General features: G+C 47.3%; 9 protein-coding genes across 9 annotated transcripts; 6 read left to right on the forward strand and 3 right to left on the reverse strand.

Annotated features, from left to right (window-relative positions):
• Nucleotides 1–259: 259 nt before the first annotated feature.
• On the forward strand, nucleotides 260–1,019 carry N7487_006650 (putative oligosaccharyl transferase subunit Dad1; the record flags this gene model as incomplete). The annotated part of the gene is made up of 3 exons (XM_056874397.1): nucleotides 260–523; nucleotides 661–842; nucleotides 953–1,019. The coding sequence occupies 3 exons, from the start codon at nucleotides 260–262 to the stop codon at nucleotides 1,017–1,019; spliced, it is 513 nt and encodes a 170-aa protein (XP_056732117.1).
• Nucleotides 1,020–1,448: 429 nt separating this feature from the next.
• Nucleotides 1,449–4,380, reverse strand: N7487_006651 (putative mRNA splicing factor RNA helicase (Prp16); the record flags this gene model as incomplete). Its single annotated transcript, XM_056874398.1, has 3 exons — nucleotides 1,449–1,862; nucleotides 1,930–3,470; nucleotides 3,525–4,380. 3 exons carry the CDS (start codon nucleotides 4,378–4,380, stop codon nucleotides 1,449–1,451), a joined length of 2,811 nt encoding a protein of 936 aa, XP_056732118.1.
• Nucleotides 4,381–5,025: 645 nt separating this feature from the next.
• N7487_006652 (putative prefoldin subunit 2) lies at nucleotides 5,026–5,687 on the forward strand (the record flags this gene model as incomplete). The annotated part of the gene is made up of 4 exons (XM_056874399.1): nucleotides 5,026–5,065; nucleotides 5,135–5,225; nucleotides 5,365–5,557; nucleotides 5,655–5,687. 4 exons carry the CDS (start codon nucleotides 5,026–5,028, stop codon nucleotides 5,685–5,687), a joined length of 357 nt encoding a protein of 118 aa, XP_056732119.1.
• A 1,391-nt stretch (nucleotides 5,688–7,078) lies between these two features.
• On the forward strand, nucleotides 7,079–8,134 carry N7487_006653 (nuclear transcription factor Y subunit beta; the record flags this gene model as incomplete). Its single annotated transcript, XM_056874400.1, has 4 exons — nucleotides 7,079–7,232; nucleotides 7,519–7,629; nucleotides 7,688–7,815; nucleotides 7,898–8,134. The coding sequence occupies 4 exons, from the start codon at nucleotides 7,079–7,081 to the stop codon at nucleotides 8,132–8,134; spliced, it is 630 nt and encodes a 209-aa protein (XP_056732120.1).
• A 688-nt stretch (nucleotides 8,135–8,822) lies between these two features.
• N7487_006654 (Gfo/Idh/MocA family protein) lies at nucleotides 8,823–10,083 on the forward strand (the record flags this gene model as incomplete). Its single annotated transcript, XM_056874401.1, has 3 exons — nucleotides 8,823–8,863; nucleotides 8,917–9,642; nucleotides 9,702–10,083. 3 exons carry the CDS (start codon nucleotides 8,823–8,825, stop codon nucleotides 10,081–10,083), a joined length of 1,149 nt encoding a protein of 382 aa, XP_056732121.1.
• A 281-nt stretch (nucleotides 10,084–10,364) lies between these two features.
• N7487_006655 (uncharacterized protein) lies at nucleotides 10,365–12,976 on the reverse strand (the record flags this gene model as incomplete). The annotated part of the gene is made up of 10 exons (XM_056874402.1): nucleotides 10,365–10,494; nucleotides 10,553–10,602; nucleotides 10,654–10,667; nucleotides 10,757–10,816; nucleotides 10,878–10,971; nucleotides 11,035–11,556; nucleotides 11,628–11,698; nucleotides 11,765–11,988; nucleotides 12,564–12,674; nucleotides 12,723–12,976. The coding sequence occupies 10 exons, from the start codon at nucleotides 12,974–12,976 to the stop codon at nucleotides 10,365–10,367; spliced, it is 1,530 nt and encodes a 509-aa protein (XP_056732122.1).
• Nucleotides 12,977–18,929: 5,953 nt separating this feature from the next.
• On the forward strand, nucleotides 18,930–21,398 carry N7487_006656 (uncharacterized protein; the record flags this gene model as incomplete). Its single annotated transcript, XM_056874403.1, has 3 exons — nucleotides 18,930–18,996; nucleotides 19,136–20,249; nucleotides 20,306–21,398. The coding sequence occupies 3 exons, from the start codon at nucleotides 18,930–18,932 to the stop codon at nucleotides 21,396–21,398; spliced, it is 2,274 nt and encodes a 757-aa protein (XP_056732123.1).
• A 405-nt stretch (nucleotides 21,399–21,803) lies between these two features.
• N7487_006657 (TatD family hydrolase) lies at nucleotides 21,804–22,988 on the reverse strand (the record flags this gene model as incomplete). Its single annotated transcript, XM_056874404.1, has 1 exon — nucleotides 21,804–22,988. The coding sequence occupies one exon, from the start codon at nucleotides 22,986–22,988 to the stop codon at nucleotides 21,804–21,806; it is 1,185 nt and encodes a 394-aa protein (XP_056732124.1).
• Nucleotides 22,989–23,245: 257 nt separating this feature from the next.
• On the forward strand, nucleotides 23,246–24,628 carry N7487_006658 (uncharacterized protein; the record flags this gene model as incomplete). Its single annotated transcript, XM_056874405.1, has 1 exon — nucleotides 23,246–24,628. The coding sequence occupies one exon, from the start codon at nucleotides 23,246–23,248 to the stop codon at nucleotides 24,626–24,628; it is 1,383 nt and encodes a 460-aa protein (XP_056732125.1).
• Nucleotides 24,629–24,781: the final 153 nt, after the last annotated feature.

Genomic DNA, 24,781 nt, shown 5'->3' on the forward strand with positions numbered 1-24,781 from the left:
ACCATGAACCATGAACCAAAATAGAATATTCGTTATCACTTTAATTGTATACTTCTAAATCGGGATCTACTCCACCACGTGACCGCGGTGATAACAAGCTCCAAGCTGGCATCAACCAGCACCCTCCACTCCGCCATTGTCCACCAACCCACCGTCCTTGCACCAATTTCCCAGTGAAATAGCCATCCGTACTATCCCAGATCAATTCATTGCCAATTATACACACCAAACCACCACCGAAACCCCAAATTCCAAAATCATGGCTCCCAAGCGCCACGCGGCCTCAACTACCTCCGCGGCACCTTCTACATCCACGCCTGCACCCGCGCCCACAACACCCAAACTCTCCTCAGGCCCAACAACTCTCAAGACCAATGCGTCAGCCGCCGAGATCGCCGGTCATGTCTGGCAGCAGTATGCATCCACAACGCCGCAGCGGACACTCCTCCTAGATGCCTTCATGGCGTTCTTGGTTCTTGTTGGTGGATTGCAGTTCGTGTACTGTGTTCTAGCTGGAAACTATGTAGGTTGAAGCTCTGACTTGCAAATGCTGTTTTGGTTCTTTTGTTTTTGTTTCAGCTCTCTTTGTCTCTTGCCTTCTATACGACGTGTGACTTGCAATTGGAGCTCTATAGATCACTAACATAATCTCCTGTATAGCCCTTCAATGCCTTCCTCAGTGGCTTCAGTGCTGCTGTTGGTCAATTTGTTCTTACGGCGAGTCTGCGCATGCAAACTAGCGATAGTGGTACTGGTTCTGGATCGAAGCCGAGCTCCAAGGGGAAGAATGCGCGCTTTGCAGATGAGAGTGAAGAGCAGGGGACGGGTATTTCGCATGAGAGGTGAGTTTCTTCTTTTTTTCTTTTCTTGTATTTCTTGTGGTTATGGTGATATTCAATGTCATAATTGCTTTCCCAAAACTATGAATACATATGCTGATCTTCAATTCTAGGGCTTTCGCCGATTACATCTTCGGAAGCTTGATCCTACACTTTTTCTGCGTCAACTTTATCAACTGAGCTGTGCTCGGCGCTCGAAGCCTCCGTTCAATACCATGCTGGCTCATTCTGTTTTCTGTCTGGGGTTGGTTTATTTTGATCTTCAGATGGAGTTGGGAATGTCCTCTCTTAGATATCCTTACACCTTGGAACCATTTTCGCCGATCTTTGTTTTAGTTTTATACGCTTCGTCTATGATCGAGGTGAAAAATATTGTTCATATTTGACCTATCTGCTTTCACAAGATTGGCTTGTTTGACAAGTATATGTCATTCAAATGACTCTATGTCGGAGACCGCCTGGTGTAGAGCAGACTATTCGGATATGAGCTGAATGAAAACGCAATGGCGGGTATCGATTGAACAAGATCCATCTTAGATGGATTTAAAAGACGAAATAATGTTATACAAGCAGGGCGCAGCCCCCAAAGAAGTTGTTTCCACCGCAAAACTAGAATGCACGTCCAGGTCTCCGAGGCACTGTAGGCCTCTTCACCACACTGCTTCCAGGACGACTTCCACCGCCCTGAGCCCCATCGCCACTGGCTCCGGGTCGCGATGAAGAAGAAGAAGAAGAAGAAGAAGAAGAAGACGAAGCAGTCAAACCGCCGACCTTGCGCCCTGGCTTGATGATAGGTTTACGTACGGCGGACCTCCCACCAACCTCAATTTCCTTTCTGCGACGGGCGGGGTCGTTGCGTTCTTGCTCGCGCAATTTCTCAGCAGCAGCGCGTTCACGGTCAGCTGCCATCTGCTCTTCGATTTCCATGCGCTTGTTGAACTCGATTTCTGTCACGCGACGGTCGCGCTGCGAGTAGCCTTTTTCTTTGACGGAGTAGAATACACCACCGAGTTCGGCGAGCCACTGAGAGAAATGGGTTAGCTGAGTACTAGATGACAACACAGGTGGGATTGAGGGAGTGGTAACTTACATGAGGGTCAACCGATGTCACTGTGGACATGTATTCCTTGGAGGTCAGGAGCAACTCGTGGTAGACGACGTACTCGGGCACGTGGCCGATACCGTAAAGGGCACTTGTGGGGTGAAGTGCCATAGTCACGCTGGTGCGGAGGTTGATGAACTCGCCGATTCCCTTTACTCGTGCGGCCTGGTGGAAGAAGCCCGAACAGATGCACTTGCGGATGGTGTCCCAGTCTGTGCCGCAGCTGATGAGGGGCATTTTTTGTTTGTTCATGATGTCGAGAAGTTGGTCACGGACTTCCTTGGCGCGACGGAGGGTTTTGGAGTGTAAAAAGTGCTTGGTGCACCAGGCATCCGAGTGACCGTTGGTTTTCCATTGAGTGTAAACATGGAGAAGGGTCAAGTGGTCGGATTCTGGAACGAAGAATTTCTCACGGGCTGAATCAGACTCCTCCTCTCGTTCTTTGGGGCGATAAAAGACATTTGGAACCGAAAGCATTGCGACGATGCTTAACATCTCCTCGCTGCACCCGTATTCATCAGCGGCCATGATTATGAGCTTGGCAAGAGGGGGATCCATTGGGAATGGTGTCATGCGACGTCCTAGAGGTGTAAGATCGCCCAGGTTGTCCAGAGCACCAAGCGCCCAGAGCTCGAAAAGAGAGGTGGAAATTGTCTCCTGTGGGGGAGGATCCATGAAGTCAAAGTCCAAAAGGTCCTTCACGCCAAGTGATTTCAACAAAAGAATGGTATTGGAAAGGCTGGTTCGCTGAATCTCAGGGATAGTTTGAATGTAGAGCTCTTTCTTGTAGGCCGTCTCTGTGTACAGACGATAGGCCTTGCCTGGGCCAGTCCGCCCAGCACGCCCAGATCGCTGGTTTGCATTGGCTTGGGAAATCGGAGTGACCTGGAGACCGTCCATACCCATGCGCGGGTTGTACACCTTCAGCTTTGAGTAACCTGCATCCACGACGAACATGATACCGTCGACCGTCAAACTTGTCTCAGCAATGTTCGTAGCCACGATTACTTTGCGCACACCCGGAGCGGCCTTCTCGAAGATCTTTGCCTGTTGTTCGGCAGGCATTTGACTGTAGATGGGTAAGACGCTGAGTTTCGGTGGATCATTCAGCTGCTTCAGCCTGTCTTGGACCAGCTCGCAGGTTGCCTCGATATCTTCCTGTCCAGTCATGAAGACAAGAATATCACCGGGGCCCTGGGATACATGAATGGCCAAGACCTGCTTCACCGCACTATCAACATAATCTTCACAAGGCGTGCGCGAGAAGTGAAGATCCACAGGGAAGGTTCTGCCAGGAATGATGAATTCTGCGGCGCCACCAAAGAAACGCGCAAATCGTTCAGAGTTCATCGTGGCCGAAGTCACGATCAATTTCAGATCCCTGCGCCGGGTCAGAACTTTCTTGAGGAGACCCATCAAGACGTCGGTGTTCAAAGCTCTTTCGTGTGCCTCGTCCATAATGATGCACGAGTATTTGTCGAGATCCTTTTGGGTGAGAGATTCTCGCAGTAACACACCATCCGTCATATCTAGTATATAAATTAGCTAGATGATCACACCAAAGCGAAATGGGAAACACTCACATTTGATCACAGTCTCATCACTCGTACAATCCTCGAAACGGATAGCGTATCCGACGAGTGCACCGAGATCAACATCCATCTCCTCACTAACACGCTTTGCAACACTCATAGCAGCCACACGGCGAGGCTGCGTACACCCGATCATACCGAACTTAGAATAGCCCTCTTCGTGTAGGAATTGAGTTAGCTGGGTGGTTTTCCCAGATCCAGTCTCTCCAACGACCACCACAACTTGGTTGTCACGGATGACCCTCATTAGATCTTCACGGACGGCAAAGGCGGGTAGATACTCTCTCTGTTCGCGCATGGTCTTGCTACTGCTGAAAGCGCTCGAGCCACCACCGCTTTTCTTCATGTGTTTGGCAAATTTGTTTCCTCCTCCTTGGTAGGCTTCCTCGATAGGCTCGGCGACTGCACTGTCTCCTTCGTCCTCTTTGATGCCCATGAAGTTGCCCAGGGCTGTGCCGGCGAGATTTGTCGCCTCCTGCGCTTGCTTTTGTCGTTCGCGCTGCTGTCGGCGCTCGTTGACGACCCTGCTTCCCTTCCGACTGAATACTGCCATGTCACTTTGCGGATCGCGAACGGCGGAGATGGGCTCCAGCTGCTTCGTGAAGATCGTGCGACCATCGAGAAAAGGCGGGCGGAGGTCGTGGACGAGCAAATGCACTCGAGTCGCTTCTTCGTCTTCGGGCATAAAGTCGCCCTCATGGTCTCGTCGTTGTGCCACACCAGAGGTGAGCATTCGATTTGTCTCCCAGTTGTCAATGTCCTTTCGTTTTGCGTCGCGTAGGCCTGCAGGGAGATGTCCAAAGCCTTTGTGCCTTTTGGCCGGAGGGCCCATATCGTTGCGAGACATGTCGTTCAGCCGGGCTTGTAAGCCAGGTTCAAAACTTGGGTAATTCGCAATATACGAGCTAGTCAGCTCTGCGCGGGGTTGAGTTTCAGAGAAAGTGATTCCGCGGAGTCGAACCTCTTTCCTATAGCGTCAAAGTCTCACCGCCCTTTATTGCTAGAAGAAAGTCACCGCCCTGGAAGTTCTAGTTTCTTTTCTTCCAAAAGGATAATGCCATTAGTATACCTTAGCTTCTATTTATTAAGGAAATATCTTCTTAGAAACATTGCTGGCGCGGAGCAGCCCTATCTTCACATTCTAGAAGATATGTAACGGTGGAGTCGACCTCCAGGTCTTGTCTCTATCGCAATCAAACATTGCAAACCATGATATCAGTCACGTGGCTTACAACTTAGTTCATTAAGAGCATATAATTGGTAGTATAGAGTTAAGTTAATAATTATTTTAATACTCATTGCAGTTAGTTTGAGGAATTGAGTAGATGTAAGTAATATTTAGAACTAAATTCACCTATTAATGGGTGTGAGGTATATCAAAAGTTCTATAGTACATAGTGGCCTCCACCAACACCGAAAAGTAACCGCCCCGCATCGTCATCTCAATTTCTCGAGCTTCCACGTGCCGACCACACCATCTCAAACAGCCATCATGTCTAGCCAGAAGCAGATTGACCCCAAGAAGCAGCAGGGTATGCTTTCCCCATCGCCCCTACAAACACTAGGAAATCACGAAAGCTCACATGAACCCCTCAATCCAGAGCTTCAGCACCAATACACCAACTTCAAGAACACCCTTCAGCAATTAGCACAAAAGATTGGTGACATAGAGCAGGAGGCAGAAGAGCACAAGTGAGTCACTACCAGGGTTATGCGCTGTCCCCACATAGTGGGATCCTGCTGTGTTTGAACCCGGGCTATGCCACGGAGCGAGCACAACCAGCGATGTCTTAAGTATTTATAATGCTAACATCTCTTTTCCCCCCTCCAGACTTGTTATTGAAACCCTCGACCCTCTCGCTGCAGACCGCAAATGTTTCCGCATGGTGAACGGCGTTCTAGTCGAGCGTACCGTCAAAGATGTTCTTCCTACACTCAAGACCAACTCAGATGGATTGAAGCAAGTATTGGAGGACATGCTCAAGCAATACAAGTCAAAGCAGGGTGAGCTGGATACCTGGAAGGTAAGCGAATCTCCTGTTTCATGGCTGTTTCCTGGGCCTGAAACTATATCCTGGGAACTTGATACGGGCAGTGCTGACTTTAATCTCCCCTTTGCAGAAGAAGAACAACATTCAGGTTGTGCAGCCTTAGTGACATTGCTTTTCTCTGTATACTTTCAATTTACGTGTTCCCGGGTGGTGCTATCTGAATGCGAAAGCAATAGGCTACCGGCGTTACTGGGAACGGCAAAAGACTAGACATAATGCAGCGTTGATTTATGCTTTGATCTCAAACTTGCAAGATTAGCTCCTTATCATAGTAAAAAAATATATATATATCCCATAAGTTTTGAATCATAGATATTTCAGCTGAGGCTCTCGGACCTCAGCAATGTCATGAGATGGCGGAGTCTGGAGTTTGCATATATATCAGCCTAAGCTAACCTCCAAGGTCAAAGGAAAGGCTGTAATCGATGCCTAACTCAACCCATCTGGTCAATAATTTAAGATTTATACGAAGTTAGACATGCTTTGTGCGTCAGTGTCTGTGCCTAGGATGCTTTATGTACATGTAGAGATGCAAGCCTTGATGCCTGACTGAACAGTAAATGATCACGGCATCACATTAGGTTGGGCCTTAAAGAACCTAACTTATTGAAGATGGATATGTAATGTAAAGTGCAAAAATATGAGGATCTGAGGATTTGAATACATGTATGATGCCAGCTTCTGTGATGATAGTGACACAAGTTGCACCAACCAGTATGTCATCATGCTAATAGGTAATGATTTTGGATAGTCCTTGATTTGATTGATTCTGTGCTCTTTGTCTACTCCAATCCTAAGAAATTGGCATTTCATTTGTGCTTTGTCTTGAAAATCCTAAAGTTGATACCACCAGTCTACGGGGATTAACGTTGGTGACCAACCAAAACGATCAAAGGCGCTGATCTGCCCGAACTTCTGGTTCGCCAATTGACCTCTCTCCCCAGATCTTCCCAAACACCTTAACTTTAGCTCCAATAAGAGACGAATCAGATCGTACTAAATATCTAAAAGCTCTTTTTTACGCGACTTGCGATTTAGAAAGTTGGGCTCTCCCCTAATCCAACGCTTCCCGAGGTCATTGCGCGTTGCCCGCATCAGCTTCACTCCAAATCCCGACCACTTTGAGGCGCATATTCGGTAAAACGGGTACGTGATCGCGTTCCATACTAAACTCGAATCCCTGTCCTTGAAAGTGCCCCATACCATTTTCCAAACACGAGGCTAATTGGTGCCATTTCGCGCGTCGCATATAACAGAGCTAATATCCTGCATTATTGTCAAACCTGCCCCCCTGGGCTGACGCTATCTTTAAGGCTACTGCACAATAGTTTGTACCCAGCCAATACAACCGTGTCTACTTTTGGAGCCGATTCTGCGCTGTCTGAAACGGAGGCGATCGCCCGGCATTGTGATCTGACGTGGTCTGACAACAGAGCACGCGAAACACACATTGACGCCCAAGCCGAGGATCCACAATCTAAACCACTTATAATCATGTCGAACTCTCCTTCAAAGGACGCTGAACTTGACCCCGAAGCGCAATCGGGAGAAGAACAAGATCACATGGACAAGGACCACCATGATGTGCAGGGACACCCGGGCGAGTTTGAGGTGAAGGAACAAGATCGGTGGCTTCCGATTGCAAATGGTATGTTGCATCTTGCATTTGGTCTGTTCTGATTTGCGCGTACCTTACCTTTGCCCTGGTTGATGGGCCACCCCTTTTTCTTTTCCCCGCATTTTTGGTTTTGTCCAAAAGTCCCTTCTTTTCGTCCTAAGCCCATACATATAACCAGGATGTCTTTTCCAGATGTTTTTACCGGTCGTACAACTTATGTACATATCCAACCCTTCCCATTATCCCCACATTTGGACGATATTATGCAAAACACCCTATATCTCCACAACATGTTAACACCACCGATCTTATCCAGTGGCTCGTATTATGAAGTTGGCTCTACCTGAAAATGCAAAGATAGCAAAAGAAGCCAAGGAATGCATGCAGGAATGTGTGAGCGAATTCATTTCATTCATCACAAGTGAAGGTGAGTCTGGTTTCATGCTCGGTCCAAGTTAAGACATACTAATCGGCTATATTCGTAGCCTCGGAGAAATGCCAGCAGGAGAAGCGCAAGACAGTCAACGGTGAAGACATCCTATTTGCTATGACATCGCTTGGATTTGAGAACTACGCCGAAGCACTTAAGATCTACCTATCCAAGTACCGCGAGGTAGAGTCCCCCGCAACCTAGGAACAATCCCTGGACCAAGCCTTGAGCAGCCGTTAGTTCCAAAATACTAACTCGACTCCAGACTCAATCTGCCCGTGGTGATAACCAGCGGCCCCCAAGCGCTGGCTATGGAGCTGGGGGACCCGTCGGTGGCCCCGGTGGACCTGGACCAGCTCGTCCCACAGGATTCCCCGATGCCGAAGGCGCAAACCCTATGTTGAACCCCAATCTTGACCAATCCGAACAAGATGCTTCCGCCTACGGCTATCCCTCCATGGTCGGCCAGCCTCACAACGGCGCGGGCGGCGAGTCATACTAAGGTATGGTGGGAAGGAGTTGGCCGAGGGACACTGTGCCTGAATTTGATACAGGGCGCATGTCCTCAATAGAACTAATATTGAAGATCTAATCGAAGCGTGTGTGGAGACATCCTCTGTTTCTTTCATGGGTGTTTATCTGCAATAGTCTCTTGGCTGGTCAATGTGTTCGGAGTATCTAGAGAGCTTAACCGCTTGCCTCTTTCGTTGGATTTCAGCAGATTGGGATTTTCGTCGGGCTTTGTATTTATTTCTTTTGATTTCGGAGTTTTGCGGCGAATTATAGGCGGAATGAGGACATCTGTATCTACAACAGTGAGAGGTGCAGGAGATTGAGTCTACAATCTGTACATTCCAATGTTGGAGTAAATACAATATTCCTCCCTACTGCGTGTCTTATTTTAAAATCGGAAGATCTTAATGTTGACGGTAGTCGTATTCAGCCAACGTGCAAGTTACTAAGTTCAGCGGGGCTCCAGAGCTGTTCCACCTCGCGGGGCATCAGACCAGCACTCTTTCAATCCAATTTACCCAGCATATTCACTCAAGACATCGACGACTTGATACTATTGTCCTGCACAAATCATCTTCTGTAAATATTTTCTAGAATCAGCTTCCAACCTTGGAACCTCAACGTTCTTGAACTATTACGTCATTGGAGAAGCTGAAGAGCCACTTCACACATTCAAGATGAGTACCGGCAACAGGATCCTTCGTGTGGGAATAATCGGGTAAGAAACCCCATTATCAAAGCGCTTTACAATGATTCTGATATCACAATTAGATGTGGCGAAATCACCCAAGTCGCCCACATTCCAAATTTCGGCTTCCTCTCAGATTACTTCCAAGTCACCTACCTATGCGATGTCTCCGACAATGCACTCTCGCACTGTGCCAAAAAGGTCATCGGGGGTACTCCCAAGACCACCCGCAAAGCAGAAGATCTCTGTGCTTCCCCAGACGTGGACATCGTAATGATAGCCAACAGCGACGCCTTCCACGTTCCGCACGCCGTCCTGGGCCTGAAATATGACAAAGTCGTCTTCATCGAGAAACCCATGGCTCTCTCCCTACAAGACGCAGACCAGCTCATCAACCTCGAGAAGAACTCTTCCGGAAAGGTCATGGTGGGGTACATGCGGCGGTATGCGAGCGGGTTCATCGACGCCGTCAAGGAAATAGGAAGCTTTGATCAAGTGTGCTATGCACGCGTGCGAGATATTGTCGGCCCGAACTCTGATTTCGTTGGTCAGTCGGGTACTTTTCCTAAAGTTTTCTCGGATTACAGGGAAGAGGACGTGAAAGAGTTGTCGAACAAGACAAACGAGTTCCTGGAACAGGCTTTGACGACGGAACTGGGGATTCCAGTTACGGCTGATACTGCCGCCCAGTGGAGGAACCTGGGGAGTCTTGGATCCCATGATCTTAGTGCTATGAGAGAAGCTCTTGGTATGCCTACGGCTGTGCTTGGTGCTTCTTTGTGCTCTGCAAGGGGCCCACCGTTTTGGAGGTAAGTTGTGAATTCTGTATCTGTGGTTCAGGGCGATATGTTGATTTTTTTTGCTTCAGTGCCCTCTTCCAATATCCCTCTTTTGCTGTGTCTTATGAGTCGGGAATTGATGAGGTTCCCCGTTTCGACGCCTCGATTGAGGTCTTTGGTGGGAATAAGACTGTCAAGGTCTGCTTTGATTCGCCTTATGTCAAGGGGTTACCTACCACTATGCACATTCGTGAGAAGCTGGAAGATGGTTCATTCCGGGAGTCTGTGGTTCGGAAGACGTATGAGGATGCGTATACTTTGGAAATGAAGGAGCTTTATGCATTTGTTGTTGAGGGTAAGCCGGTCAAAACCACTTCGGAGGATGCGAAAAAAGATCTTGAAATCTTTGGTATGATCATGAAGGCAGGTCTGGAAGGACAAGCTAGACTTAACAAGGTTGTTCGAAACTAGTTTGTTTTGGACTTTGGTCCATGCTATGTACATACTTTTGGAAGCATCGCTATAGAAAGTTATCTGAGTAAAAGATTAAAAAAAGGCATCACCCGAAGGCGATCCGGCAGCTTGAGACCAAACGGCGCTCAAACTGAAGATGAACGGGGATCCAAAGTAGCGGTGCGCCAAATATCACCAACGACAACCGCTAGGTCGAATGCCCATCCATCCATCCATTCACATTGTGCAGTGCCATTTATCATCTTAAGTGAAAAAAAAAAAGAGAACTGAGTTCAAAACTATCTACCCTTTATACCCGTCACGGCCATCAATGATGTTTTCTCTTTGGCCGGCTTTCCCCAATGACCCTTCGGGCCATATTGTGTAGGAATACTAGGCCACGTATCTATGCCATCCAAGATTGCGAGTCTGAACGCTTGGTTAGTATATGTTCTGGAATACTAACTTCAATGTGCTGGTAACTTACGCCATTCCTCCAGTGAGGTGCGGATCGATATGGCAGTGGAGGAAGAAAGCCTGTCTGGTTAGCGGGAAATTCGAGAGGCTCTACATGGATCAATGCCTTACCCCAGGATTTTGCACTGCCAAACCCAACCATATTAGCTTCTTGATCCCCAGAAGAAAAAGGACAAGGAGAGAAGAGAAGAAGAAAAGCGAGTGGAATACATACCATGATAGCGAACTGCCATCCAGCTTGGTGCTTCCAAAGCGGGAAGCGTTGTAAAGGTATCTACCCCATCCATTAGTTCCCAGAACTAGAAAAACTATACGAAAAGCTGTGTATCTCATACCTCTCATTGGAGGGTCGACCAGGTTAAACATCTCTGGGATTTCCTGTTGAGCCTCTGCAACAGAAGTCCAATTGAACTCGCCCGTGCCAAGACCCTTAAAACACAAATCAGAATTCATACCATGAAATTTGTACTCGAGGTGTTCAAAATAACTCACCAGAATATAGACCCTGTTTGAGTGCTTGTGAATCGGATGACCAGGCTGGATAGTCGATGGTTCTCCAGACACCGCGAAGACAATATCCACCCAGGTATCATTGTTCGTAGCGATGACCAGATCACTGTCTGCCTGTGATTGAGGGTCCCATAACATCGGCTTCTCTGACTCCAGAGACATGCTATACGAATGTTCTCCATTGAGAGACCATTTCCAGGCTTTTTCAATCCGGCCAATGGTGAGCAGGTATGTTTGGTCCGCTTGTTCACTAGGTCGGCTTGGGATAAGTGGCTTGATCGTATTTTCGTCCAGAACAACAACATCCGTACTGATGCTGTTTCCACCGTAATCGATTGAGGGTTTTCCGACGACCGAGGGGTCGCTGTCGACATAAGAGAAAGTGCCGTACCCGGCAACCTTTTGGTTGACTCCTGCACCGGCTGCTGTGATCAGGTAGTTACCTGGCGTCTTGTTCAATTGGACCAGAACGGAGTAGCGAGCACCGTTGCTGAGTGTCAATGCCTGGAAAAAGACTCTTAGTCAGTGCAGTGTTCATAACTTTGCAGAGTACAAAGCGAGATGGGTGGTCATACATCAACTTTGGTGGGTACAATGTATTGACCATCGACTTCATAGACCCAAAGAGAATGATTGTTGATAGAGACTGTATTTAGCGAATAGGCTTAGCTTACTCCCCCTGGAACTTATTAAAGTATAACAACGAACATACCTGCTGGGAGTGAGATCGATGCTGAACTGATGAGATTGAGGCTCACCCAGCCCTCCAGAGGATCAACTTTGATCACTTCCTCCGTTGACTCTGTGGCCTTGCATTGGTCAAACAAGGATGGTGGGATTGCGGTGTAGTTATGCTGAGCGAAGGTTGTTTGAGCAAAGGTATTTTGAACCGGAAGACATCTTATGTTGAACTGCTCATCAGCTTTTTGATCAGCACTTTGGAGAGTTAGCACATACCCTTTTGCTGTCAAGTTCATGCCCTGAAGCAGAGGGGCCAATGGTGCAGGAATTAGGCTTGTCAAATAGCCAGGGTCGAGACAACGCACTCTGCCTTTCCCATTGATCAAAATAGAATCCGCACATCTAGAATTGGTATAAGCTATAAGCCCGATTTCTCACAATGTCTCTGTGGAACTTGCAATGTATCAAGGTTTGCAGAAACTGCAATATCCCGGAGCTCTTCTGATGTATTGTGAAACCAATCTGAAATCATGAGCAATTTGGGGTCTCGAATGGCATTGTTGATTTGAGAATGTGCCCCTGTATCATTTGATATCATACTAGCCAAATTGGTGGCAATATCTCGCGGCCTGGATGTTATAATCACTCAGTCGCCTGTGTGAATAGGTAGGATTTTGATTTGGGTAGGTATTAGCAAACCTTATATAAATCGGCCCATATAGGCCATCCATTATTTGTCCCGCGCAATGCGAATGATACCTTTGAAATGTTAGCAGAATAGAACTAGTTACTACCTAGGTAGGAAGATCCTAGATCTTAGATCCACTCACCAGTATGTTCCATATTGTGAAGTAGTAAATCTGTAAACAAATCTTCCGCCAGGGGTAATAAGCCTCTGCGAGACTCCAGGCACACCATCTGACCACGATGTCCCTTGTTGCCTATTCTTGTCTTAGTGATAAACCAGGTTATTTTCCGAGAACACTCACTCAATGCCATGCCAATGCATCGTGGTGTTATATGGCAGGAAATTGTTCACTGTCACCTCCACATTGTCGCCCTCGTCGAAGATGAGGGAGGGCCCAGGGAATTGGCCATTAATCAAGGCTTGCTGGCGCTCAACTCCGTCGGGTGCCTTGGTGTCCCATGTCAGGTTGAGCTCGAACTTTTTCGTCGGACGAGGCGGAACAAGATGTAAAGCAGCACCTAGCCCGATGAAGCAAAATAGGATAGATGGCTTCATATCTATCGGATTATTAAGGATCCTCGACGTTGTGCACACATGAAAATAATGGTGAGAACTGAAATTACAATAGGATTTTAGGGAATAAATTTAAAGGGCAGGGGTAGATACACGAGGTACGGAGTCCAGATGGAGTTCATAAGTATTGGGCTGCAGGGTGATACGATCAACATTAATAAAGGATAGTTCAGCTAAGTGGGAAACTATAAACTATGTATGTACCTGTACAAAGGTAATAGTTATGTGTCTCCTCTCGTATTTATGTAGATCGTTTCCTAGGGTTAATTGGCCAAGAACGATCAGCTTCGGCAACCCGTCAGCCTCGGGGGCCTAATCTTTTTTAAGAATAGCTTGGGCCCATCTCAAATATTACATAGCTCGGTACGGCTCGGTACAGCGTCCCTAGAGGAATTTTTCAAGATCACAAGTCTTCAGTCCATGGAGCCTTACCAAGAGTCAAATGCTCCCTTCATACGTGGAGTGAACAAGGGATGGGTGTACGGAGTACGGGTATTGATTGATACCTCCAGGGCTAGATCCATGGATAAAGTTGCCGCTTATATAATGAATTATTTCCCGCCTAAGTGTGAGAGATTGACTCGAATTCCAAATGAAATGCTGGCCGCAAGAGGCTGAGTTGGCACAAAGTCCGTGCGGCCAAAAAAGCAAGTCTATTTATTGATTGCTAAATAATCCCTACGTCCACTAACATAATTGGATGTAAAGGTCCCACTCGGCATTAGACCCTCCTTTTAGTTTTATGACCTTTGCCTTATCTCAACCCAGGAATTTGAACAAGGTGAAGCTGATATATAAGTCTCGCAGATCTTCCGAGGTTCCAGCTAGAGGCACATTCTAAGTTGTGGCGCACCAATAATTACGGCAGGTTTTAGACGCCATCGCCCCAACCGATATAATTCGGCTTCTCCCATCTAAGAAATCATTACCAAGGAGATTGAGATCGGTAATATTGAAGGATATAGAAGGACTCTTCTTTTCTAGGAATAATAAGCAAGACGCCCTAAGGAGTAAAGGACAGACTTATTCTATCCCCTCTAAATATGATACTAGTGCGAGTGAAATTCGTACTATAGGTATAGATTATTAAATTTATTCTTAATAAGAATAGTCGGCTGCTCATGCAGCCTTGTCATGTCTTTTGGATGCTCTTTTGGATGCCCTTTTTAGGTGTATACGAAGACGGTAAAAAAAGTATACTCTGTGTAAGAAACTTTTCTATGTTGTATGTATAAACTTTGATGTATAACCTTTGACTAATTTTCTGCCTGGTAAAAACCCGGTTGGCGCGATGGCGTCTAAAACCTACTGTAAATAATAATAATAGATAATAGGACCCACTCCGTATAGACTCTATTCCTCTTCTTCTTCTTCTTTCCGTCCTATACGGCTTTGCTATACGGCGTACCAAGTGCATTATTCTCCAGTCATCTCTATTACCACTCCTTAGCCGTGACTGCCCTTTATCGATTGATTTTGCTTCAGGAAAGCACGATGGCGTCACCGAATACGAGGAAAGAAGCCCTCGTAACACCTGGTCCTCCGAGGTTCACATCTGCACCTTCGCCGAACCAGACGGCTGACTGTCCCACCTGGGCATGTCTTCAGCAGTAGTCACGGGCATGCAATCACAGAGTTCATTTTTCGAAAACAACACCGAGCGAGTCGGACTTCTGTGTCTCAGATAAAACAGAGGAGTTCTGGACCGATGACATACGCCAAGCGCGGAAGAAGATATCTCATATCCAGGCAACGATCGATGCGAACGTCAACATATCCACCCACAACCTCCTAGTCTCTGGTTTCGAGCAAAACAAAATCGAGCAACTTCTGTAGAAAAAGCGTAGTGGCTCTAGGGCCACTTTCACCGACGAGCAAATTTTATTCTAAATCATGCCGGGAAACGCACACGAGCAATTGATCGTGTTCTTACAGCAGAACTTTGTGAGGGCAATGGGGGCGACGAATTGCCCGATGACGAGATCCACGTGGGTATACTGTCTCTAGAGGAATCTTTGAAGATCACAGGTTCCGTCGGTGACGCTTTATCAAGAGTCAAATGCTCCCTTCATACATATGTACATGGAGCGAGCGAGGGATGGGGTGTGTACAGAGGACGGAGTCCACGGGTATCTATAGATAATGTTGCCGCCTATATAATGAATTGTTTCCCGCCTAAGTGTGAGATTGACTCAAGTCCCAAATGAAGTGCTGGCCGTAAGAGCTGAGTTGGTACAAAGTCCGCGCGGCCAAAAGAGCAAGTCCATCTATTGATTGCTAAACACTCCCTACGTAAGATGATTGGATGTGAAGGTCTCACTTGGAATTAGACGCTTGTTCAAATTCCGAGGCTGAAATAAGGCAGATTTCAGCCTAGGGGTCAGTGGAAGAGGTCATAAAACTAGGAGGTGAAGCTGATAACATTTCCAGCTACGCCACAGCATGAACCACGTAAGATAGAAATATGTATAGGCAAAAGATCGCCTTAAGGCATACCCTCTCCGTAAGAACTTCATCAATGTGGCTCCGCCAAAAATAGGCTAATTTTCGCGATGTATTGAATATACCATCTTTACCAATTTACAAGCAGTTGGATCTGACGTATTTCACAAGCGAGCTAGCCACCGCACCCAAACGCGTCCAAAAATTAGATCTTAATTAGTTCAACTACCTCTTCTTTTGGCAAGAATTAGTCTTAACACACACAGAAAATACATTCCCGTTCCTCTCCAAGTCCTTGTATCTTGCCCGGTTGACAGGCCTTACGCCTGAAAACTGTATACCTTTACATTTATTGATTGGTAACACGAGACCAAAAAAAACAGAATTTATGTCTTTGTATTTAGTTATATTAATAGCTGCATTATACTAGTAAGAATGTTTTATCCCTTAAAAAAAGATTTCCGGTTTCTAGGTAGGAATTTTTGTTGTTTGCCGATAGGGCTATGATTACGACCGAGATTGTAAATTCTCCAATCTGAATCGTATCACTAAGATAATTTAAAATGTATAGGTCTAGTAGAGAACTAAAGGCGGTCAACCTAGAAGAGCAGAGAAGGTTTCTGGATTTCGACATACCATATGAGGTTATAGTAGTTAGCATAGGATAGGAGGTTATTGTGTAGTTTACCGAGATGTGGGTCGTCAGTAGGGTGGAGCAGTTATTGACAAGCTACGGGATTATTTAACTGTGGGGAATACTACTGCCATTTTGTAAAGGATATGCCCGGGCGCACATTCTCTCACTCGGCCAAAAGACTATGCTAGTATCCAATCATATTTTGTTACCTATATCTAGGCATTCCTAGGAGCCACACACTAGTATAGGTGGTGCCGATTGATCGATCGCCAATACACTTAGCGGATCTTTTCACTAAGCTAATGGATCTTAAGCTTTAAGGTTTACTCCTTGTAAGCCCATTCCACTTTTATTACTACTAAAATATTAGAATTCCGGTTTACCGCACTATTTCCTAGGGACCCAATAAAAGCATGTGAATCTTAATTGAGCGATGTTTTCTGACTCCTTTAATCCCTAGCAAGGAAGATATATAAAGGTACATAATTCAAGGAACCCCTAGAGACAGTTTATACAAGGGCATCTTTCTAATTTTCTTCGGTTTTAACCAAGCCGCCTTATTGGTCATATCCCATAATGCGTCCTTCTATGCTTATTACTCCACTTCTACCTGTTGCCTTCTCCCAAGGTTCTAACGAATTTGAGTGTCCGGAAGAGACTGGTCTTTACCCAGACATATACGACTGTACCCGATATATTGAATGTGACAAATTTGAGCCGACTTTCTACCAATGCCCTGACAATCTGGTTTTCAATCGGAAGACCAAATCATGCGACTGGAGAAGGACCACTGGATGTGACGAGGTACCTAAACTGTAAGTATGATTGGAAGCCTCCTGGTTGATTTTCTCCTGCAAGAATAGGGCTGACTAAATAAAAATCTAAGTAGAACATAATTTTAAATATCAAGAGTGGCTCATAAAGGATACCATTGGCCGTATCAGCACTATCCGGGGGTACGAGGGTATTATAAAATGCACGAACCAGCGCTCTAGGTGGGTAAGGGACGCTCAGTTAGCCAATCTTTTCACGCTATACAGTAATGTAGACCACTTTTACATGCCCTCTTTAAAACGCCTGGTTTATTGAACGTTCGGTCACAATTTCACCGCCCGCCATTGCTTTTCCTCACGTTGACCGTTGGTTTACCACCCCTGTTAATCGTGAACTAATTCTCAAGTCTATATGATTTAATTGCGGTCAGAACGGTCTATTGTCGTACTCGTCTATTTCTGTTAACATATTTAAGTTGTGGCGCACCAATAATAGACAACAGGACCCACTCCGTATAATCTTTACTTTCTGTCTTCTTTCCTCCTATCCGGTTTTGCTATACGGCGTATTAAATGCACTGCTCTCCCGAGGTCTGGTCCACGGGTGACTAAATATGCCACCGGTTCATAAATCTGTCATTGGATATTACCCCACCGCCTCTTTCATCCCCTTCTTGAAGCATATACAACAAGACAGGAATTGTGGTTGGCGGTTTATGCGGCCTTGTTATACTCTTTTTATATGTCTTTTTATATGTCTTCGTGGACATATATGAGAGCAGAGACTTTTCTACATATAACATTTGACCATAATGGTACGACCAACTATTAAGCTTAAACCCTGTAAGAATAAGATAATATCTCTTTTTTAAACCGGTGTATCTTTTAGGTTGGCGTTTACAACAAGTAGTCCATGATAGCTCTTAGGACAGAAGCCTTTAATATTACTAATAACTATATAATTGGTCTCCAATCCCTAGCCGGGATATACTTTCGCATCCTTGTAGAGTAAGAGTGGATCTAAATTAATGCCTGGGAATATGAACCAATGAGAGAGTTATGAACCAGTGGTAGAATTAGTCACCCGTACTGGTCATCTCTAGTACTACTCCTGAGCTAGATCTAAAGACGTTAGAGAAGACTTAGATGGTGATCTTCGGGTATTCTTGGTCCATCGGTTGATCTCGTTGGGTTTCTTTCCCATTCTTTGACTGAAGCGGGAGATCTTGGATGGGTGGTTCGGTCCAAGAAATATGCTCATTCACCATTCATCTTGATATACCCGGTTTATATAGACTGTTCGGGCTTGTGACTTATACATTGGGCCATTGAGGCTCTGCATATCAGGCACAGACACAGCCCGGTACACAATGAAGACGAAAGCCTCCATTATGTAGAATGGTAGCTACCGTCCAAATTCGTTAGCTTAATTATATTGTTCCAAGTGATTTGAGTACAATCCTTGAATGGTTTTTTTCGACTAATGAATCAGAGCAATTAATTCAAGGCTTTGACCTATTATTGCGTGTAAGCATTTCTTTTCCGAACAAGATCCATTAGGAATCCAAGGTGACTGCAGACATACAGAAAAGTAATTCATAACAGAAACTTAGGCGTTCTATTAGTAGACTACCTAGGTGTGTGTATGTAAATGCGTAATACTGTGGCTGTGCGAACAAATGTATATAGATCGACCCGTGCACCATATTCAGCCCACAAAGGAGAAATTAAAACTTATACTTGATGTTCTAGGAGAGGATAAAAACTTCCTTGCATTGATTAAGAATACGATATATCAAATCTTATGCAATTCCCAAGGAGGAATATGACCCTGTGATACGAATTTGGCCCTTCTTTACATAATCGATTTCTCCGCATCCACGTGAGTCTCCACCAGAGACCCGATCCCGCAGTTCCCTCAACTTCCCGACATTTTTGTTTCTTTGATTGTGTTGTTTGTCGCATTATCCTCGGCAATCGTCTCGGAGTTCGCCCATGATGCCTTGAAGTGACTGGTGTTGGTGACTCGAATAATGCAGAATCGTGGCCGATTTGGACGAATGATGTCAACGGTACTCCTGCCATGTCCTCCGTCAACGATAACGCCCCCTCGCCGCTCCCGGTGGATGGGGTGAGCAAGCGCAAACAAGGTAAGCGCTTGTGCAATACCCCCTGTCTGCCTGATTGCCTGATCGTTGTGTAATTTGATTTGCGGTGTCTTTTTATTCTCGGTTATCGGTTATTTTTGCGCGATCAGACTCGCTAACCGGTGACTCAAAAATCTCTTAGGTTCCGCAGCTTGTGTCCACTGTCACCGGCGCAAGGTTCGCTGCGATGCCCGTACCGTCGGGACACCCTGTACCAACTGTCGCGCCTCCGGAAAGGCCGACTGTCGCATACATGAAAAGAAAAAGCGTCTTGCAGTACGCTCAATCCTAGATCCCGTTCCGATCCGATCTCGGCCTCTACCCACATCCGATCCCACTTCAAATCCTGCTCTTGCAGCAGGGGCACCATTGCCACCAAGTTTTCCAACCGCATTCCAGAGCGGCCATGCTACACCGATATCTGGGGGTCTTCCGCAACATGGATTCCAGCAAGGCACGGGATCAGAGGCATTTGCCCGGCATGGCCCCGATATGACACATGCCCACGAGGCACACACGGAGATGGAGCAACATCTCGTCAAATTGATAGATGAGGAGGAATCCGGCAGAAGAGAGATCCAAAGAGGCGTGCGCGCCTTCTATGTCGGACACGAACATTCGAACATGTCATTCTTGTTCCGACAACAACGAGAACAAGATGACGATGTATACCATTTTGCGAGCAACGAAATCCCGCGGCGTCAAATGAAGACCGGCCATGATCAGCTTCTTATGGATGCTCTAACACTCCCAGAACCGGCTCTTGCAGATGAATTGGTTCAGGCTTATTTCACATATGTCAATCCGGGATACCCCATCATCGATGAAGATTTGTTCATGACACAATACCGGAACCGGGATCCTGCAGATCCTCCGCCAGTTCTACTTCTTCAAGCAATTTTGTTGGTCGGGGCGCATGTTTCTCGCGGTAAAGTAGAGCGAGACGCTCTCAAAGAAATTTTCTTCCGCCGTACCAAGTATCTGTTTGACAATCGCATCGAGCGAAATCGCGACATTCTTGTTCAAGCGGCCCTTCTATTGACGTGGCATTCGGACAGCGCAGATGATGATGTTGCCGCAGACGCTCACTTTTGGGTTGGGGCCGCTGCACGTATCGCCACGGGGCTTGGAATGCACCGTAATCCTGTTTCCAGTAGCTTTGTGACTCGCGATAGGCGAATGTGGCGGAGAGTTTGGTTCATTCTGGTCCAATTTGATGTATTGATCTCTCTGTCATATGGCCGACCTCAAGCAATGTAAGTCATCCCAAACGGCCAATTCGCAGCAAATACTAATCAAAGCTTCAATTCAGCAATCTGGACGATTCTGACGTGTCTCCTTTGACGCCCGCAGATTTTGAGAATTGTGGACCTCTTGTACAAGCAGACTACGTGATTCATTTTACCGAACTTTGTACGATGATCTCCTATCTCATTCGTGATCGATTTGGACTTCGGGCAAGTGAGGAACGGCGAAAGGCTGTTCTTCAGGAAGCAGACGGATCACTGGCAACCTGGTCTTTAAAACTTCCTGATAATCTTCGACTTCGCGCATCTGATATGGATCCTTGGTCCGCCATGCTCCATCTGACCTACAACAACTTCCTCATTCTGTTGCACCGGCCTCATCCCAGAGCCTCGGCCTATTCAGACGACTATGGACCCCACGATGCAGAAATTTGCAGTGCAGCTGCCGGGGTTATAGCGTCAATCTTTGAGGAGCTCAGGATGCATGAGCGTTTGAAGTTCCTTTGGTACACTGGCGTCCATACACTCTTCACGGCCATGATTCAGGTCCGAGTTGAACTCCGTTTCTCCAACCCGGTTCTTGCCATCAATGCCTTGCGTCGCTTCGATTCTGCCTCTTACTCGCTGCGCGAGTTGGCTCAATACTGGGTTCATGCTGGCACAATCCTTCGACTCTTTGAGGACTCCAAACGTCTGCAAGAAGATCTTCGGATGGCAACCACAGAACGACCCAAGCCGTTCAATGACCCTCATCATGCGCACAAGATGCCCGTTGCCTCTCCTGTTCCATCAATTACCATGCAAACCCCCGGACCACTCTCCTTCGGTGTACCCACTCCTGAATCCACACCTCTCCAACAAAACACCCTCTCACCACAACCCAATGCTCAATTTAATAATTGGATTGCCCCTCTCCGGCTTAATGTTGGCCCGCTGGAAAGGAACGACCCTTTCTCAAGTAGCATGCAAGTCGATAATATCGAGCCAGCTCGCGACTATCCAGACTGGCGACAGTTGTTCGCCTTTGGTGATGTAGACCTACCTCCCCCTGTGGGAGTTGAAGGTCTGCCCGAGCTCGAAGATGAATGGCGGCAGATCTACTGGCAGGATGCCCCAATGGCAGATCTTATTCACGATGGAGGATGGATACATAGCTAGCTTTGCCTGGCTACCTCTGGTAGATGACTGTATAAGCTGTCATATTTTCCATCGCCTGCTCTCCACATACCTTTTCTATTTTGACGACGAGACGAGCCATGCCAGGGCACGCAGATACACGATACATCTTAGAGACCTTGTCAGGTCACAGGCACCTTCAGGCCCAGCCTATGATACCATGTCACAAATGATCACATACAATGATAGAGATATACCACATCATATAATTGCAAATAGTGATATCGGATAAAATTAGTTGGGGCCTTTTCGTATCTTGAATGAATCACCTAGATCGCACCATGTATGCATTTCGCTAATCGCACCGCTCGAGAAACCCGCTCACAATAGATCAGAAATCGAACCTGAGCTCACCCCATGCAGGAATAGAACAATGAAACACAAGACCTAGCCAAACACAAATCGCCGCCAATTATCTGCAAGCACCTGGACACCATGGCGCAACTGCCATCCACGTAACTGACAAACCTGTCGGGCCACATCTTCCAGCAACTCATCCATCTGCGCACCCGCAACATGAAGATCACTTTCGATAAGAATGCGGTCCTCAGGCAAAGCCTTGATAACATCGCCAACCTTCTTCTCGGCAGGACCGGAGAAATTGATAACTTTCGAGAAAGAGAAATAAACATCCGACGGATTCGACCGATGTAAGAACTGACGAATAGGCTCAACCGAACCAGTATAAGAGTGCATGCAGATACGAGGCGGGAAAGGTCGATAGGATTTCCCATTGAAGTCAGACGCTTTAGTAGACTGAGAACCATCCGGCGTCTTATCTTCATCATCGTCTTCGTCGTCATCGGATACGGCACCTTCCGCATCCCGCTGCTTGTCTCTCTTCCGTCGCGATAGCACAACCCGTTCATGTCCTGCCCAGAGCTCTTTAAGCACCTCAAAGACCCCGCCGTGGGCTTGCACGCTATGCATCGAAACGGCACGGTTCATTTCTCCCGCTAGCTGTAGCTGCGCTTTCAGCACGGTGCGCTGGTGCTCCGGCTTGACGCGGTAATTTGAGAGACGTCGGCCCTCCCGTGAGCCGGGTGTAAGCTGGTCATCTCTGTTATCGGCGTCGGCTGGAGTCCATGGAATCGGGAGTCGGAATGACCTGTCCAAGCCTACTTCGCCGACTAACGCATTCGGGAACTGTTGGAGTCGGTTCCGAGTTTCAGATATTAGTTCTGAGAGGGGCTTGGGAACAGGGAGTAAATCAATGAATGGCTGGTCGTCGGCTGGAGATGGTGCTAGGGCGGCAGTGTAGTGGGCAGACTTGTGCTCAGCTGGGCTTTGTGCTGATGCTGGTTGTGCGGTGTCGTCCAGAATCTGGTACGAGAACCACGGGTGCCAGCCGAAGCAGGGGACTACGCGGTCTGTTGTTGATTGGCTTTCCTTGGCTGAGAGTGACACCGCTGTTTGTTGTACGAGATCTTGATCTTCCCCGCGTGTAGCCATGATTGTCAGTGTTGTCGCTTTCATCTGCGGGATGTCAGCCACTGAGGCCAATGTGTCGGTGGGGTGACAGTGGGCATCGTGGACACCAATGTCCCAAGGGAAGGGTTCGTCCTCGGGCATATTCTTGAGAATATTCAATGGCAAAGTACCAAGTAGAATAGGTTCTCCAGGACTACTATGTAGATTCTAAGTTTTTGATATACAAAGGCTGAAAGTTCCCGAAGTGATGTAATTGGCGGTGCCTGGGGCATCCATCACATGCTTTCTCCGCAATTTGTTGTTTGTGCTGTGACTGGGCGTTGTAAAACGCCGAAAGTCTTATAACCATGGACTTCTGGTGTTTTGATCCCTTCCTAGGGACGTAGACTAACTCCTCAATGTGGCCCTCCATATCAACATTGCTCGCGCTGCCTATTTTGGGCCTCATCTCTATCCCACTCATTCTCTCAGCATGGGTTACAATCTCCGCTGCGCTCTTTGCGCTGTTACTCAGACTCTCAGTGGTCTGTATTGAGCTAGTCTACGGATTGGTCATGCATTTCTTCTCAGTGCCAACCTCATCTACCTCATCATTATTGACATTCGCGGCCTCAGAACCTACAACCCCAGCTGCCGGTAGATCAAGAAGGAACTCTAGTCAAACAACTACACATCCACGAAAGACAAATGACCCTCTCAATTCCTGGGGCATTGGTGCTAGTCTGGATGACCCAGCAAACCGAAAAATGAACTCTTATGCACGGAGCATGATTGAGGCCCACAACTTATCTACCCAAACACCTATCTACAGCCTGCCCATAAGCGGCGATGAAAGACGAGACTTCGAAGGCGTAGGTGGCTGGCGCTCGTACCGGAGCTCCAAAACACGCAGCTCAAATACTCCACACGAGAAAGCCACAAGCTCAACCTCGTCCTCTCCAACACATAGCACCGGCGATGTCGATCCAGACGCAGAAATCGACGCAGACGAGCGAGCCTGGCTTTCTCTAAACAACCGTCTCGAGCTCCCCTCGCAGCTCGTCACACTATGCACAAGTGTCCACGCCGGAAGCACCCTAACCAGCCCCGAAAGTACCGACTGGCGCAACGGCCGAAGCAATTTCCAACCGCGGACAGGAGCAACTGGGTCACAGGACATTTACCCGGAGAAGCAAAAAAATGGGTCAAGACACCACCACCGCTCGCTCACGACTTCCTCGCTGACGACCTCTGACCGACGCACGGGAACGGGGCTCTCCATAGCGCTGTCAACCAGGCCTGATAACGTAGCTGTTCATTTGAGTGAGTACGGTCAGTCGATGGTATCGTCGACGGCCCGACTCACGGCCCCGTTCATGACGCCGCAGCCATACGCGCGACTGGATTCGAACTCGCTTTCTCAGTCGCGGGCTCTCCCCCGCGCTTTCAATGCTAGTGGTGCGCCATTCACGAGCTCCTATCTCTCCAGCTTCGGGGATGGACTGGGACAGAGCTTCGGGAGCAATAGTAGTGGTGGAAGCTTTGCTAATGGAGGCGGCGGTGGGTACTTTTCTTTGAGGCGGCCCGGGTCCTCTGGTAGTCATAATCTCTCTGGAAGAGTTAGCCCCAGTACTAGTGGGTATAATACCCCTGCAGTTGGTGTGTCGACCGAAGAGCGTGGTGCTTCATCAGGGGGGCTAGCGCGGTTGATGGCGCATTATCCCACTAGCCCTAGACATCGGAGACAAAGTATCTCTGGGCCGAATTCGAGGGGGCTAGCTGCTGGGGATCGAGCTGGATGAAGGTTGTTGGTACTTTTTTTCTCTTTGGAAGGCGCAAGGAGCACAAATGATAAAAAAAAAAGTGCCATGAAAGCTGTTTCTCCAACTGGGGTATTCATGGCAACTGTCATTGATTCTGTTCAAGTCTATCTAGTCAATATGTACCGTACAGAA

Source organism: Penicillium crustosum (genome assembly GCF_028827405.1).
Source record: "Penicillium crustosum strain IBT 35664 chromosome Unknown utg000002l_segment0_segment0, whole genome shotgun sequence".
NCBI classification, from domain to species: Eukaryota; Fungi; Ascomycota; class Eurotiomycetes; order Eurotiales; family Aspergillaceae; genus Penicillium; species Penicillium crustosum.